Source organism: Bidens hawaiensis, unplaced genomic scaffold (genome assembly GCF_021521415.1).
Source record: "Bidens hawaiensis isolate Kalapana, Puna unplaced genomic scaffold, B.hawaiensis_p1.1 tig00002525_1, whole genome shotgun sequence".
In the NCBI taxonomy this organism is placed as follows: Eukaryota; Viridiplantae; Streptophyta; class Magnoliopsida; order Asterales; family Asteraceae; genus Bidens; species Bidens hawaiensis.
In genome coordinates, this window is record NW_027491138.1 from 2217230 (window position 1) to 2234835 (window position 17606).

Sequence of the window (17606 nt, forward strand, 5' to 3'; positions counted from 1 at the left end):
AAGCAAAAAATATTGTTTATAAGTAAAAATTTGTAGCTTTTGAAGTTTATGTTTTAAAGTTTAAAATTTTGTTTGTAAACATTATACCATGTAATGTCATTTTTTGTAAGTCCATGTCTTTCAATATTACGTTTTCATTTGAATATGACTTACAATTATAAATTATATTGCTGTCTCAAAATACATATTAAAAAAATATTGTTGTTTGAAATTATATATACATTTACTTGGACGGTTTTTTATATTTCTGTCCGTATAATACACGAGTCAATAACCTAGCATAGTAATATACAGAATGGACCATATTTGTATTAGGTTGCCTCTATGGGAGTAGTACCAAAATGGGTAACTTACTTGGAAGTCTCCACCAGGGCAACCAAAAACAAATTTGTGAGTTCCTTCCAGAGGAAAAGCGGACAACATTGAAGGTACGTGGGGATGGATATTGCATCGACACCCTTTTTACCATAACTAGTTTAAGGTGATTAGGAACACATTTTTCTTTCATCTTTGATCGATCCCTTCGAAAACAATCAACATTTGGCGTCTCTGCCGGGGAGTTCTTACGCTTAGTGATTTAGTTTAATTGATTTATTGGCTATCTATTTAATTGCTTGGTTTTGTTTTCTCTTTTGTTCTCGTTTACGCTTGGCGTATTTACGTGCGATGGCGACATCTAGTGTATACATAATCGCTTATCCCGAAGGACTTCATCTCTAGCATTTGGGCCCGAGATTAAACGAGTTGCAAGGAAAAACCGAACCGATAACACCCGTTAACACTCCAAACCAACAAACATATATAATTAACCAAAACAGTCGTTCAATCAGTAGTGTCCGAAAACGAGCCAACACTACTACTATACATATTCCCGTTAGCCAACCACTTAGCTCCAACCAAAACAGTAACTCTAACCCAAATCGCAATTCCTACCCAAACCAACCTATTCTTAGCCGCGTACTAATCCTAACCAAAATAGTATACGCCAGAATAATCAAAGCCCCCTCATCGAAACATTTTTGCCCAAAACAATTCGAAAATGATGAAATTGATATTGAAATCCTATAATAAATAAACAAGAAAGGTAGCCTATTTATTATGATATTAACTATAACAAAATGCAACTCTTCATAAAACAAAATAGATGTCCTGAAAATACTATAAATATGAAACAAAAATTAAGAGGTGTATAAATCAAATGAAAGGATTTCCTTTTTCTCTATGTGAAATATGAAATTGAAAGAAGATATCTTTGTAAAGCAAGGTTTCAAAATCCGAGTCTAGCCGGATCAGTCATCTTGTCGGTTTTATTATAATGTTATGCATCATTAAGAGTTAGATCTGATGGTTTTATTGTTTTTCCCAGTTTGCTTGCCATCCGATTATAGAAATTGACGATTCGCCGGAACAATAAAGCGACATACACTAAGTTTGTTAGTTTGACAAGTTGTCGATTGTTAAAACATCGCTTTAAGGATATTGTAACTTTAGGTAAGAACAAACTCATTCATAAAATCCATGATGAAGTATGAAACAATAAATCTTGAGTTTTTTTAGGAACTAGAAAGGTAAAATACACTTCAATTTATACTTTACAAGAATTTCATGTTTTCTTTATATTAAAAGTTGAGATATTTTAAACACAAGAAAGAATATGTTACGAAATAGTTACCTTCAAATGAATGAGACTTAAGAGAGTCTCCAACGTAAGCAAGCAACCCCAAATCTTTTTCGACAACCATAACTTTGATTGCGTTTTGTAATTCTGATATCTTTTCTTTATTACTACGACCGATCTTCAGCATGTTAAACTTATATTAATTTACAACTATAGTTTGTGAAGAAAAATCAGAAAAGAGATGAAGAAATTCGAGAGGAATATGCTTGTATTTATAAATAAATTATATAGATATAATTTGTGAAGAATGTGAGGTTGAAAAAAGGAATGGATGAAATGTGAAGGGATGTGCTTGTAAATAAGGACAAATTATATAAGTATATATTTTAATAAAGCATATCATATTACATAACATTACAATAAATTATACTATTTTATGCTATATCATGTTATGTCATACTATATCATATCACTGTAACATATATCATGTTATATATCAAATGTTATTATGTGGACATGATATGGTATGATATGATATGATATGACACAATACGATATCATACGATATGATATGATGCATTATGATATGATATGATACGACATGATATGATACAATATGATATGATACGATACGATATGATACAATATGATCTGATATGATATCATTGTTGAATTTAGTATGCCCAAGTGTGAACATAATTGTTCATGCTAGTGAAGTGATCTTTTGGCGTTTGATGCGTGGGAGATTTGGTTGCATAGAGTTTACATGTTGCAATTTTTATAAAGTATTGTTTGGAATGCAATGACTTTGTATAGTTGTACAATTTCAGGTGAATGAAGCTTAAGCGAGGGCTTTGGAGCATTAACCGAGAAGTGGGAAATTTATGATAGGCCGGGATGAAAAACGGGTTAAAAGGAGGGAAATAGTGAAAATTATCTAAGGGCACAAGCTTACTCACATAGGGCAATAATCTTACATCAATCATGCTTTCATAACAATGAAGTTTTCAAAGGAGAGTGTAGCCTTACACCTCTACGGCGTAGGCTATCTCGTATGGTCAAAGTTGAGAGGGTTTGGGAAACTTCCATTTTTCATATCTATATTTGAGAGTTTCTTCCCAATTCAAAAGTTTTTAGGAATTTATCACATCTTTGATTTGTAACATCCTAGGCGAATCTCACGTCACCGTGGACAAAAGAGATTCTTGGTTTATAAGTAAATGCTCTGCTTCTTAAATCACCAACACATTTTGGGATTAATACCAGTGGACGAAAGGAGAGATCCACGGTTAAGCGTGCTCAGGTGGGAGTAGTAGCAAGATGGGTGACCTCCTGGGAAGTCTTGACCGGGCCAACCAAAACGAATACGTGAGCTCTTCGTGGGCAAAGTGGACAATATTTGTGGTACGAGAGGCCAGATGTTACAAGTGGTATCAGAGCCACTTCTATGCTATTCGGAATGGTGGGGAAAACCTCATCAGGGATGATGAGTCCCGGGGGGGTGTCATGTGTGTGTAACAACTCGGGTTTTTCACATACGAATTTAAATCTATTATCCGACTCGTTTTATGATTCGGGTAGTTTTTAACTTTGAAAAGTATCAAATTTATCGATAAAATATTATACAATTTATATTTATTTTTTTATATTGATTTAATATAAACTTAACCTTGAAAGATATGCGTTTTTAACCCGAAACTAAAACTTAAATCCTCTATTGTTCCCACCTTCAATCTATAAGGACCAAATTGCAAATTCTGTAAATTAAACTTATTCTCTTATGGTCCCTGAACCCTAACCCGTAATCCATATCCATATACCCGTATACCGTGACCCGTTTATATTACTTGAAGCACAATTAACGATCTAAACTTGGAATTGAATCTTGATTATGATTATTCTTGCCAATCTAGTCCTAACTGTCTTAACTAATTAAGAAACAAGATCAAATATGATCTGAATTGAATTGTAAACTAAACCGACATAACCTAAAATTGAATAGATAACCTAGGATTCATTATAAATCAATTAATCTCGTCTGCACAATGCTATAGCCATCACCTACTGAAGACCCATAATTAATTGGATTATCATCTTCTCCTTCTACCTCGTTCATCATATTCACTCGTCGGCCCTGATAGCTTCGATTAACCCGCGTTCAATCAACAAATCAGGTAATTAAATACATGTTTGAATTCATCTCTGAGCGTTTTACAATAGCCCTAACATACAACGGATCGAGCAATTTCATAATTAGGGTTTGTTATCGGATTTGGTTCTAAACTGTCTCTGTATATATATATGCGTTTACAACCTTCAACCAACTGACACACCAGCGCAGACGGCTGGTGTGTGTGTGTTAACCTTGTGAGCCGGTCGGACGTCGCAGGTTCGAGTCCCGGCTCTGTCTGTTTTTGTTGTTTTTATTTTTTTTAATTGTTTTAACTTGTTTTTAATAATATAAAATATATTATAATTAATCTTTAATATCAAATAAACAATATTTTGTTAAATCGACACCATAAAGTAAGCATTTTGTGTCAACTAGTTTCGTTACAAATTTTCATATATATATATATATATATATATATATATATATGTATATGTATATATATCATGTTAATATTAAATCATTATTATTTTTATTAAACCCGACCTTTATATTAAGGCTTTTTGTTGATTAAAATATTTTTATAAATTTGTTTATATTTATCATATATATATATATATTATATGTACATAAATATACATATCTATATATATTAGTCTTTTTAGAAACAAGAATTATAATAAACGAATTTAAACATGATTAAAGTGTTAATGTATATGTACCATCGGATTTCGTTATGAAACTCAAGATATAAATTTTACGATCATTATATATTTAGACGTTTACTAATATAATATATCTTAACTTCTATTTATTTAACCTAATGATTCGTAAACCCGATTTTTATGACAAATAATAATTTAATAATAACAATAATCCGTGAAGATCAATCGTTCAATCCATAATATACCAACCATAAATATAACTCAAATCACATCGAAATCTTAAATTTGTTATACGTTTCATATCATCTATAATTCACTCATAACATTATTTAACTAGGATCCTTGTCGGTAATTCTCGAAGTGCGTGACTATCGTTCTTATCGTCTTCATTCCCGTTTGGCTTATTTAATCAGGTGAGTTTTACTATTCCCCTATTTTACTCGATTTTCATAAACATTTTGAGGACATATGCATATATAATACTATATATACATATCTATATATACATACATATCAAAATAGTAAACGTGTAATTGTGTGTGATTAATCAAATCTACTTGTTATGTGCTTATGTGTTATTGTATTGATTCATTTGACATATCCCCTTAGAGAGGGTTCTCATTCATTTGACCACCGCCCAATTCGCTTGGCAACGGTCTTATTCTTATGTGCTCATGATTGATTTACCGGAGCCCGATTCGCTTGGCAATGGTTTAATCGACAATCTATTTGCTTATGGTTTGATTTCATTACCGCATTTATTACGTTTTGCTTATTTATCGTAAAACATTATTTTGGTGTTAAAACTTGGTGGTAAACTCACTCAACATATTTGTTGACAAAACTCCATTGTCTACGCATATGCAGGTTGTTTGTATTGAAGATTGAAGTTGGACACGTAGACAAGACCTTAGGATATAATCAAGATAATCATTATATGAACTCATATTTGTGTATTTGAATTGTTTTGTATATTTGGATAATGTGTGTAATATTTGTAAATAATTAATTAGATATTGTCACATTTTATATATGATAGTATCTTCGAGCTGTGAGCAATCGGATCACGGCCCGGCATTTCCGCCTTAGGTTGGGGTGTGACATCATGAGGTACACCTTATGAGAACTTCACATCCTGGATTGGATGGTGGGGCCAACCTCATCGAGGACGATGAGTCCAAAGGGGAACAAGGTGTTTGTAACATCCTAGGCGAAACCCACACCGGCCGTGGACATGAGAGATTCTTGGTTCATAAGTAAATGTCATACCTCTTAAATCACCAACGCGTTTTAGCTTAATGCTAGTGGACGAGATGAGAACTCCACAGCTAAGCGTGCTCAGGTGGGAGTAGTAGCAGGATGGGTGAACTCCTGAAAAGTCTTCACCGGGGAAAACAAAAACAAATCTGTGAGCTCTTTGTGGGTAAAACGGACAATATTGATGGTACGAGGGGCTGGATGTTACATGATTTGAGACAACATTTCTTGTAATCATTTGTTTGAAACACTCGAGCACACGATTGTTTACTTTGTATTGTTTTTAACTCACATTGTTGAGATTTTCTTACACCTTAGCTTCAGATCGACTGATAACCTGCATATGCGTACAAAATAAACAGAGATTTGTCAACAACACATGTTGAGTGAAATAATCACCAGTTTTGACACTATTAATAATATATATAATAATTGATAAATAAGCAAACAAAATAATGTGAGCATATATCAATCAAACCGTGAGCAAATAGTTGTGTCAGTTGACCGCTGCCTTGCGAATCAGGCATTGGCTACTATGACTAGCATACAAATGTGAGGGTCGGTTGACCATCGCCATGCGAATCGGGCTTTGGCTACTAAGACGGCGTATGATCATACTTTAATGTGATTATGATGAACTTCTCCGAATGCGATAAAATAAACACTTAAACAAGTATCAATTAGCATTTAATTGAAATATACACAATATTTACGTTTGCTAGTTTGTGTATATATATGATATAAAAATATGAATTAGATATGCATATGTCCCCAAAACGTTTGAAAATAGTAAAATAAAAGAGAAATGATATCTCACCTTATTGCATAGGCGAGTATGCGAGAAGTAAGAATAAAAACACAATTAAACGAACAAACCGTTCTTTAACGTGCTGACCGAAATAAACCTAACAGACCTGAAACTTATAGATAATAAACTATGATTAAAACCGAGAACATAGCCGCTAGAATCGATCCAAACGGATGTCTAGAATTCCAGTTATGAGATATTTAACGTTTAAGCGAGCTGGTACTGACTAGAATCCGAACAGGCGAGTCGGAATTTGGGTTTTGGTCAGGAGCCTTAAAATCATAAAAATAAAACTTCTGGACAGAAAGTCGGTTCCGACCAGAAGTGATAGAAAACTATTGGTTAAAGTTGTTGACCAATTCCACCCAATCTCAAAAATTGGTTGAGGGTTATTGACTAATGAGTGATAATGAACAACTTTAAAAAAGACAACTTACCCTGATAATGCTTAAATCGATGAGAAAACCGAGTCAAAGTTAAGAATGCTTGAAAGTCAAACCAACCACTTATAATCGTTGAGTAAAATAGCAAGAATGGAGATGGAATCGTATGTGTAATGAGGGTGATGGCTGAGAGAGGTATTATTAGGTTTAGGGAAGAACTTGACAGATGATTTATGTCTTGTTTATATAGTATAGGTAAGCATAAGTTAATTTTAGTTAAAAAGCTCGATTAAGTAACCGAATATCATTTTAATGACTAAATCAACTGAAAACTCATCAAAATTCATTCTTGTTGAAGGGGCTAATGAATGTGGACATGTACCAAGTCTAGGTTAGTTTTCTTGGGCTTAAAACATGCTATTTGGTCCAAAAATAACTGATTTTGCATTAAAATACGAACTAGGAAACAAAATAAACAAGAAATCTGATGCAGTCTTGTGGCTGTGCCCCGTGGCGACCACACCTCCCTTGGCCACCACAAAATAAATAAGAAATCAGCCACTCATAATCGACATAATGGTGTTCCGACTCTTGTGAACAACACATATAGCTATCACCACTTGTTTCAAGTTTTCTCGTTAATGAGCTTCCGTGAACGCAAATTGTGTTGCAGACCAAATACAAAATGACATGTATTAGTATTTTGCGCTCGATATCCTGACTTGATCGGTAATCGAAACTCTGATATACAAGTTCATTTTGATGCACCATTGTCTCCTTGAGTTATAGTATCTCCAGTTTTTAAATTCATAAAACATTACTGTCACTTAAGCAATGATAGTTGTTTCTACTACCAGGCATGTTATGAAGTAAAATTTACCTACGAAAAAAAAGGAGATTAAACTATCGAGACTCAACACCTTCATGCCTTCTGAAAATTTGTCATTTATTTACATCCATGTATGCTTATATTGTAATGGATTCCCTAAGTCCTAAAAAGTCATAGTTGAGTATGTCAACTTTTACAAACCTCGACTAGATAATCCTACAACAAACCTCTTGGCTTATTACTTTTTAAAACTCTCTGATCAAGTGGATACTTGAATCGCATTTGGTTTTCATCATTGATGTTATGTACTTTTAGCTTCTTTGTACTATCATGCGTTCTGACGCTTTCTTCGTTAATAAACTATGCTTATAGTTGCACTATATCATAATCTAAATTTCGGAATGAAATTTCCTCAACATGGGGATGATGTAACAAACGAAAAAATTTTGCTCAAATACTGACAACACCGCCTAAACAATTGTGGCACAAACATATAGATTGGAAGTCTACCGAGCTCACTTTGATCATACATATACACGGGAAGTCTACTGAGCTCACTTTGATCATACATATAGACGGGAAGTCTACTAGTTCACTTACTGGCACATATCGATTTTCGGGACGAAAATTCTTTCAGCAAGGAGATGATGTGACGCCCGGCATTTTTAAGTTAACTCTATTAACTAAACTTTGATATCTTCATTAACTCCGTTAGAAAACACACATGCATGTCACGTGCCACGTGAGCATACACACGAGTCAATCCGAGTACGTTGGTGACTTAACAAGAGAAATAAGTCATCAATAAGAATAATGAAGAGTGTATACAAATATGCATACATACATACATATATATATATAAGTGTTACATGTTATATGTGAATTTGGTTATATATACATAATGTAACATATGCTACATGTAATGGCATGGTTATGATCAACATTATGGCTAGTTGATTATAAACTTTTGAATGCCAAAACCTCTCTCTCTTCCCTCTCTTGTCCGTCCACTTGCGCGCGCGCACACGCACACACACACTTTGTGTTTTGCTCTCCCAAAGTATCACACACACACACATCACTTAGTTGGTGATCAAGATCAAGGTGCTAGAAGATTGTTTGATTACATTGCATTAGCCAAGTAAGTAATTATGTTTTACATATTTTGTAGATTGTGATTATGGGTTCTAGTATCCAAAAAGTATCTAATCTATGGAACCACAACTTAAAATCAAAATATTGGAAATTTCGTCATGTGAGTGTTTGTTGTTACTCTTGTTTTGTGATGTCATATAAAAACTCTAAAAGATTACATGATATTCTGTAATGAAATTATAATATATTGATTTTGATGATGAATGATGATTAGATGATAAATTAGGATCATAGGCATGTAAGTTATATGATTTATAAAGGTTGTACATGAAACAGATTATTGGCAGATTTGTTCTTGATGATCGTTTATGATATAAATCGATGACACTTTGGTGGTTTTTAGTAGGTCATTTATGCAAATCCATTATTAAAGTTTAATTTATGGCATAGTTTCCAGAAAATCAAGAATCATAATTTTTGGACTTAGATTTAGTATTTTTTTATGATTTTACAAATTTGTGTGTCCAGGCTGCCTAGATGGTTGATATTCTGGTCTAAGTTGTGGGTTTGGCTAAGAATCAAACCCAATTGATCTTAAATGAATTGGAATAATATGGCTAAGTGAATTTGGTTGATTCTACTTCTTAAATGTCATGGTTTGTGTTAAGAATCAAACAAACCCAATTGGTCTTGCATGAATTGGAATAATATGGAATTTTTCCGGATTATTACTTTTTGTTGCGCATGAAACTAGCTGAACATAGGACCCAATTGGTCTTGCATGAATTGGAATAATATAGAATTTTTTCAGGATTATTACTTTTTGTTGCGCATGAAAATAGCTGAACATAGGTTACTGTCTTATATAAATTTTTGTGACATTTTTGGTACATTGAAAAATTTCAAGAAAAATATGGGGTATAACTAAGACTTGTAAATTTATTTGGAAAATTTTTGATAATTTAATTCCCTGTTTTGATAAGGTAGAAAAAATGGTTTTTGTAGCATAGAATCTACCTTGAAAATTCAACATTGTGTTACATGAGATTTGTTGTGTCTAATGACCAATTGTGTACTATTTGTTATGATAAGTGATTGTAACTTGATTTGTCAATTAGAAACTACTTTGAATATGTTGAGCTAGGTTATGGTAAACACTTGGCTAGACTGTAATAGTTACATGAAAAGCGAATATGTGTTCATGTCATGCCTGATTGCTAAACTTGTAATTAGAAATGTTGCTTAGCAATTATAAGTTAACATAATTGATCATAAGTCATCAACGGGTCGACGGGTTAACTCGGTCAAATTTGGTCAAATAGTCAATTCGGTCAAACATTTTGGTCAACGGTTAAAAAAGTCGGACCTTGGGGTCAAAGGTCAACAAAGTTGGGCCTTTTGGTTAAAGGTCAACAAAGTTGGACCTTTTGGTCAAAGGTCAACAACAAGTCAAACTTTAGTCAAAGTCAACAAAAGTCAAACTTTGGTCAAACATTAAAAACAATGGGATTGTTTAGATACTAGGGGTTCTATGAACCACTACACATTACTTACGTGCTTGTACAATTTAGGATACTCGTACGGGACTTCTCGCTTAGCAGTTGATTTTATTTTTAGAACGCTTTCCAGGTGAGTTTCACGGTCCCACTCTTTTACTTACTTCTGTTGGGGGAGAAAGCATGCTCAGACTTTTTTTTTTTTGGATCTAATGGATTGTCATTATCACATGTATACATAGTGGTTTATAAACTGAAAGTCCCCCCCACACATTGGATCGTTAACTAAGGTTACCTGGCAGGGTAATGATAAGTAGTACTACTGGGTTTGGCAAACCCCACCTACGCTAAAGCTCGACTGGAGGTCGGACGGGTGTAACATTGACCTAAACTTTGCCAAGTCGGGATAAAGAATTGGTGGGAGGCACAAACAAACATGTCATCTTCGGTCACAATGGACATTACACTATTGTATCATGAATACTAGCGTAATTAACTAGTGATAAGACAATGCTTACATTATCCACTTGTTTAATGAACTTGTTTTGAATACAAACCTGTGAACTCACCAACCATTGTGTCAACACTTTTTAGCATGTCTTTCTCAGGTCACTAACGTGCACATCAGGAGTTAGGGCTACATTGTGGTTGCATGGCTTTTATTTAGCAACCAAGCTTGTTTGGTTACATGAATTGTAGTGTTTGAGAGTCCAAATTGTAATCTAGTAGTTTCGAACTACTACTAGTTTTTACGCTTCCGCAAACGCAAACATCATGTTATAAAAATGATTTCTTGACTTAACGAGTAACAATTAACGAGGGATTTAATTTAATAACTGGTTGTTCAGTATGACATTTGACTAGATCCTAGTATGTCACACTTCTCGTAGTAAAATTCCGTTAGTCGAAAATAAAGGGTGTGACAACCTAACATGATTCCTTTTCTTCATTACTACTACTACTACTACCACTACTACTACTACCACTATCAATCTTCAGCATGCTAAATTTATATTAATTTACAACTATAGTTTGTGAAGAAAGCGAGTCGGAAAAGAGACAAATGAATTAGGGAGGAATATACTAGGGATTAAGAACAAATCATATAGATAGAATTTGTGAAGAATGTGAGGTTGAGAAAAGGAATGAATAAAATGTGGAGGGATATGCGTGTAATTAAGAAGAAAATATATGGATATATTTTTAATAAAACATTTCATATTACATTAAACTACAAACAATTATACTATGTTATGCTATGCTATACCATATTACTATGATATAGCCCGTGTAATATACGTATTGTTAAAAAAATGCAATAAAAAAGTTAAATTTAATAATATACATAATGGCATACCTTATCTATTCATAAGATATAATTAATGATAAATAAAATTTATAATTCATAAATATTTAAAACCTCATTTAATACAACATTTAAAGTTATATTTATAACTTTGTTAGTAATTCTATAAATGGTAATAGTATTAGTTGATATCTTAGTTAGCTACTCTAGTTGAATGACATATGAAAGAATTGTTTTAATAGTATAGGTAGATTGTAGCATGTTGATATATGTGAAATGTAATATGATATGATATCATTGTTGAATCTAGTATGCCTAAGTGTGAACATAATCATTATTGCCAATGATATTGATAATGTAGCGTGTGACGAGTGGGAGATTAGTTGCATTTTGTAGTGTTTATATATTGCAAAGTTTAATAAACTATTGTTTAGAATGCAATGACTTTGTATAGTTATATAGGAGAAGGGAGCTTAAACGAGGACCTTGGAGCATTAACCGAGAAGTGGAAAAGCTTATGAGAGGTCATGACGGAAGACAAGTTAAAAGGATGAAAATGATGATAATTGGTTGAGGAAGTAAGCTTACGCCCTTAGGGAGTAATCTTACGTCAATCATGTTTTCTTAACAATGCAGTTTTCAAAGGAGGACATATTATGGATGTTTTGGAAGCCTTATTTTGATAGTTAGATATTGTTATTGTAATTACGATCATACCAAGACAAGGACTCAGATGGAAATGTGAAGATTAAGAACCTAGGAAATAAAAGATGTCGAACAATATGAAGATTTTGAAGTGGGAATGGATTCAAGAATGCACTTTTTAAATTTGGTCTCTTTTGGCCCGTTTAATGTTGCTAATTTGCTCTAGCAAATATCGTACACTATTTAGCTTGATTTGCAATTTGTGGTTGTTTCATTTTTCATATTGTTTAAACTTTGGGTTTAAATTATTATAAAAGGGTTTTAAAACTAAACAACACAAGCTTAACAACAAAGCGTTAAATTTTGATTAAAGTTAGCTTGTTAAATGTTTTAATTAAGCAAGGCGTTAAATTTTGATTAAAGTTACCTTGTTAAAAGTTTTAATTAAAAAAGAGTTAGTTAAAAGTAAAACATGAGTTTTGAAAAACATAAATTAAACGACATTTTAATGATTCAAAACTCAAAGATGAATAAAAGAGTTTGTTAATAGATAAAAAGGCTTTTGCAATAAATAGAGCGTTATTATAAACGAATCAGATAAAATTAAGAATTTTATGCCTATGTAATAGTCTATTGAGTCTAGCATGAAATATGTCACAAATTGTGTTTTTTACAAGAAGTTGTTAAATGCTAAACAAACCTTATTTTTAAATTGGTATGTCTATGTAGCTCTATCATTAGCACCCTCGGGTATATGTCTCAGCCTTACATTTAAACATTTAAACCTGCGGTTGTTAGAAGAACAAGAACAGTATCGCAAATCTTTGAAGTGTTGAGCTGGTTATGCGCGCACATAACCATCCAAGGTGACTTAGTGATTAAAATACCCCTTGTTTTCATATACGGGGGCATTTACTTCTAAATCGACTAGTGCATATTTCATCTTCAAAGTGTTTCATCTATAGTGAAAAAATGTTCTTTTTTGAGACTCGGGTTGTTTTAAGCTTTTTTTAAATCTTATCTCCATCCGTTACAGTATCATAAAATTTGACAATTCCACCTCAGCTTTCTCTTAGAATAAAAATATCTAAGAGATTATTATTTGTTACAACTGACAACAAATCCTCACTCACAAATTCAAAAGTTATCCATTCCATTCCATTCCATCTGTTGAATCGATCGCCATTTGTACCGTCACCCGTGGGCGGCGGACCGGCGTCAAATACGTGGCGGAAATCATGATGTTAAAATCAGTACTCCATCACTCCACCACAATTCACTCTTTACGCTGCCATTTCAACACTATTCCACATCGACAGGTTCGTTCCTTCCTTCCTTCATCTTAATTATTATTATTACTAGGGTTTTGATTCATTGAATAACGAATTGAGGTTTCAGATGACCACCGGAACCCAAAGTATCGTTTCTAGGCTCAAGAGTTCCGGATTACTGCAAACCAAAGGCCTCATCGGAGGCAAATGGACTGATGCCTATGACGGACGGACTATTGAGGTACTCATTTGAATCAAATTAGGCATGATTATCAGTTTATTAGGTGTAATTAACCTAAGTAACAATAGTTATGCTGTTCTAGTGTAAAATTGAGTTGACTTTTCAAAATTGACATGTGTAATTAGGTTAACAATCCTGCTAGTGGTGAGGTTATAGCTTCCGTTGCTTGCATGGGAGAGAAGGAGACAAAGGATGCTATCTCTTCCGCCTATGAAGCTTTCGCCCGTATGTATTGTTTACGGATGAAATATTATTGTTATGTGTTTGCATGTGGTTTATGTGATAGGATGTTAATATCTGTGTAGATTGGAGCAAGCTTACTGGTTCCGAAAGAAGTAATCGCCTGCGTAGCTGGTAATACTTGGTGATCTTGTAGCTAGTTTGTTTACTTATAAGTTATGACATTACTTATGATCAGTTAACTCGACAATAGGTATAACTTACTGATGCAACATAAGGAGGAACTTGGAGAGCTTATAACTCTGGAGCAAGGAAAACCTCTAAAAGAAGCCATTGGGGAGGTATGGATATGGATCTCAAGCATATTGAATATGTTTATTGTACTGATTCAATATTTGTGGTTATTTATGTGTTTCTCTCAAGTCTTGCAGGTTGGATACGGGGCTAGTTTTCTTGAGTTCTTTGCGGAGGAGGCAAAGCGTGTTTATGGTGATATAATTCCATCGACATTGCCTGATCGCCGTGTTTTTGTTCTAAAACAGGTCATTTATTTCATGCAAGCTCTTTGTTATTATAAATATCTGAATTCAATATATGGTTGTCATATGTTCTTTGAGAATTAAGTTTAATGATTCATGTAATTACATGCAGCCTGTTGGTGTTGTTGCTGCAATAACTCCATGGAATTTCCCCTTGGCAATGATTACTCGGAAGGTATGATGTTTACATTAATTAATAATTTAAACTAGTTTATACGAAGAATGTTTTGGGTCAACCCGCCTCGTCTTGACCCAATACCCATATTGCTGATGTGTCAGGTTGGCCCTGCTCTTGCATGTGGGTGTACTGTGGTGATAAAGCCTTCTGAGTTTACACCTTTGACTGCGTTAGCAGCAGCGGAGCTGGCACTTCAATCTGGAATCCCACCGGTATGTCTTATAAACTTACCATCATGATATATAATCGTATTTTATGTTTTTTTTAATTCATTTGTATTTTGTAAATTGACAGGGTGTGTTGAATGTGGTGATGGGAGATGCTCCTAAAATAGGAAATTCTTTACTTGAGAGTACACAAGTAAGAAAGATAACATTTACTGGTTCAACAGCTGTTGGAAAGAAACTGATGGCTGGTGCAGCCGACACTGTTAAAAAGGTAATTGTAACCAAACTTATAATGCAAATTTTATTGCAATCGTTAATTTTGTTTTAAGTGTTGTCTGTTTTAGGTATCTTTAGAACTTGGTGGCAATGCACCATGCATAGTCTTTGATGATGCTGATCTTGAAGTGGCGCTCAAAGGGACTGTAAGTGATTAGTATTTCTATTATATGATTATTTATGATATAAAAATATTGTATTAAAAGCTTCACCTGGGATTTCAGTTGGCAACCAAATTTCGCAACAGTGGACAGACATGTGTATGTGCCAATAGAATACTTGTGCAAGAAGGTATAGTAAGAAATTATTTCTATTTCACAGTGTGATTAAAGCTAAAATGTGACATTTGTTTTTTTTTTTTTAAATTTTTGCTTTCTACCTGTTTTCGTAAACCATTGAATAATCTTTTTGTTTGGATTAAGGTAGTTTGAATATTTTTTATGGTTAGTATGTTCATCTGTTTACCTTTTTGTAGGCATATATGAGAAGTTTACAAGTGCCTTTTCAAATGCTGTTAAGGACCTTAAAGTTGGCAATGGTTTTAGTGAAGGTGTGGTTCAGGTAATCAGTTTATACATGTTACAATAAATAGTCAAATTGACGAATTTGTATCCCAAAAATATGGTTCTTCATTGTCAGCATTATATAAATTTCTTAAACAATTTAAAACAACTTAAGTATCAACTAAAATTAGAGTACTTAATAGGTTCTGAATATCTTTTGCAGGGGCCACTTATCAACGAGGCTGCTGTACAGAAGGTTCTTCTATATTTTTTCAAAGTTTCAAAATTTTCATCCTGAATACATATGAGTCAATTTAACTTTTGTTTTCATTAACTTGCAGGTTGAGTCATTTGTGCAAGATGCTATCTCAAAGGTATGATTTACCTCATAAATTCAAAATTATGTCTTCTCGTTTGCTTTTTTGGAAACTTGTATCAATCCAAGAAGTATTATCCTAGAACATCGACATCAAGCGTGCTTACCAAAACATGCAAATGCCAAAACTACCCTCAATTAACTATTGTTGAACACAGGGAGCAAACGTTCTCGCGGGTGGTAAGAGGCATAGCCTCGGGTTTACTTTTTACGAGCCTACAATTATAGGTGATGTCAAGAACGATATGCTCATAGCAAGGTAATCTCAAACTTTCTTTCTTAATATCATGTTAGTTCATTGAAATTGTTGAAATTTTTATTTTGAATTTTTGTTGGTACAGGCAGGAAGTATTTGGACCTGTTGCACCTATTATACGGTTTAAAACCGAAGAAGAAGCTATACAGATTGCTAACGACACTAATGCAGGTTCTTTATAGGATTAATTTCATATATACCTTTACAAGCTAGAAAATTTTCATATATAGACAACCAAAACTAAATATATGATATACACCCCAACTTTAATGAACTTTTACTTAATGACCATTCTACCCCTTTTTCATTATATTTGGTTAAACCCTGTTTCTTAATTGGATTTTGATTGACATCAACGACAAGCAAGCGAACGAAATCGTCGTCTCTCTTTTGTTCTCTCGACAACAGATAATCGAGGATTTGGATCTGTATGTTCGAATTAGATAATCGAACCAAGTTTAATCGCATGTGATTGAACAATAGGCAATCGAATATTTTAAGAAAACTATTGTTTATGAGTAAAAAAAAACTAAGTTAAAATTAGGTAAAAAAAAAAAGAAGCAAAAAATGGGTAAATAAAAAAAATTTGAAGTTCAACATCCATATATGAAATTTTGAAGTTATAAAAGATAGGGTAAAATAGACATTTAATAAATTATTTTTAATGAATTTGGTATATTTAATATTTTTACCACTTTGTAAGGGCATATATGAGTTGTTAAAGCATATACATGCATGTGCAGGATTAGCTGCTTACTTCTTCACAAATAGTATCAAGCGTTCGTGGCGTGTGTCTGAGGCTCTTGAGTATGGTATAGTCGGAGTCAATGAGGGATTAGTTTCTACAGAGGTAAGTTTTTCATTCAACCTGTTTTGTTGAGATTGACCTGTTAACAACCAAATGACTTGAATGGATGACATGCAGGTGGCACCATTTGGAGGTTATAAGCAGTCTGGTTTAGGACGGGAAGGTTCCAAATATGGATTGGATGAGTACACTGAAGTAAGTACCAAAAACACATGTAATTTGACTTGTTTAAATAGAACTTGTTCTGAAACATGTGTGCGATTATTGGTTATTTGCAGATCAAGTATATTTGTATGGGAAACTTGGGCTGATTCGGGTGCTGAAATTCGCGTTCATAGATTAGTGAGGCTGAGGTTGTTCGAGGGTGAGATGGGTGTAGGAGAGATGTTTGTGGTTGGTGAGATTGTATGGTTTTGTCAGAATAAATGGTGTAAACCCGAATTGTGTAGCTTGCTTAATAAATAAACTGGTTTGATTTGCTTTTCAAACACCTGCAGTATCTTATCCCGGAGCCTATAGAAAAGTTTATTTACAGCACAGTATATTTTAATTACATCTTCATTACTGGGGTTTGAAAAATTGGTTGTTTTGAATTGATA

At 33.5% G+C, this 17606-nt stretch overlaps 1 protein-coding gene across 1 annotated transcript; it reads left to right on the forward strand.

The window, feature by feature from the left end:
- Nucleotides 1–13379: 13379 nt before the first annotated feature.
- LOC143619939 (succinate-semialdehyde dehydrogenase, mitochondrial-like) lies at nt 13380–17452 on the forward strand. The gene is made up of 19 exons (XM_077091758.1): nt 13380–13531; nt 13611–13724; nt 13850–13949; nt 14030–14078; nt 14158–14245; nt 14336–14446; nt 14556–14618; nt 14723–14833; nt 14916–15059; nt 15133–15210; nt 15289–15355; nt 15540–15625; nt 15791–15823; nt 15909–15941; nt 16102–16202; nt 16285–16370; nt 16943–17049; nt 17125–17202; nt 17286–17452. The coding sequence occupies exons 1-19, from the start codon at nt 13451–13453 to the stop codon at nt 17316–17318; spliced, it is 1563 nt and encodes a 520-aa protein (XP_076947873.1). The 5' UTR covers nt 13380–13450; the 3' UTR covers nt 17319–17452.
- Nucleotides 17453–17606: the final 154 nt, after the last annotated feature.

Excerpts from the sequence above, each read along its gene's own strand:
- LOC143619939 (XM_077091758.1), top strand. The coding sequence starts at position 13,451 with ATGATGTTAAAATCAGTACTCCATCACTCCACCACAATTCACTCTTTA. Across the intron at positions 14,834-14,915 it reads TTCAATCTGGAATCCCACCG|GGTGTGTTGAATGTGGTGAT; the intron begins GTATGTCTTATA and ends GTAAATTGACAG. Across the intron at positions 15,356-15,539 it reads TAGAATACTTGTGCAAGAAG|GCATATATGAGAAGTTTACA; the intron begins GTATAGTAAGAA and ends ACCTTTTTGTAG.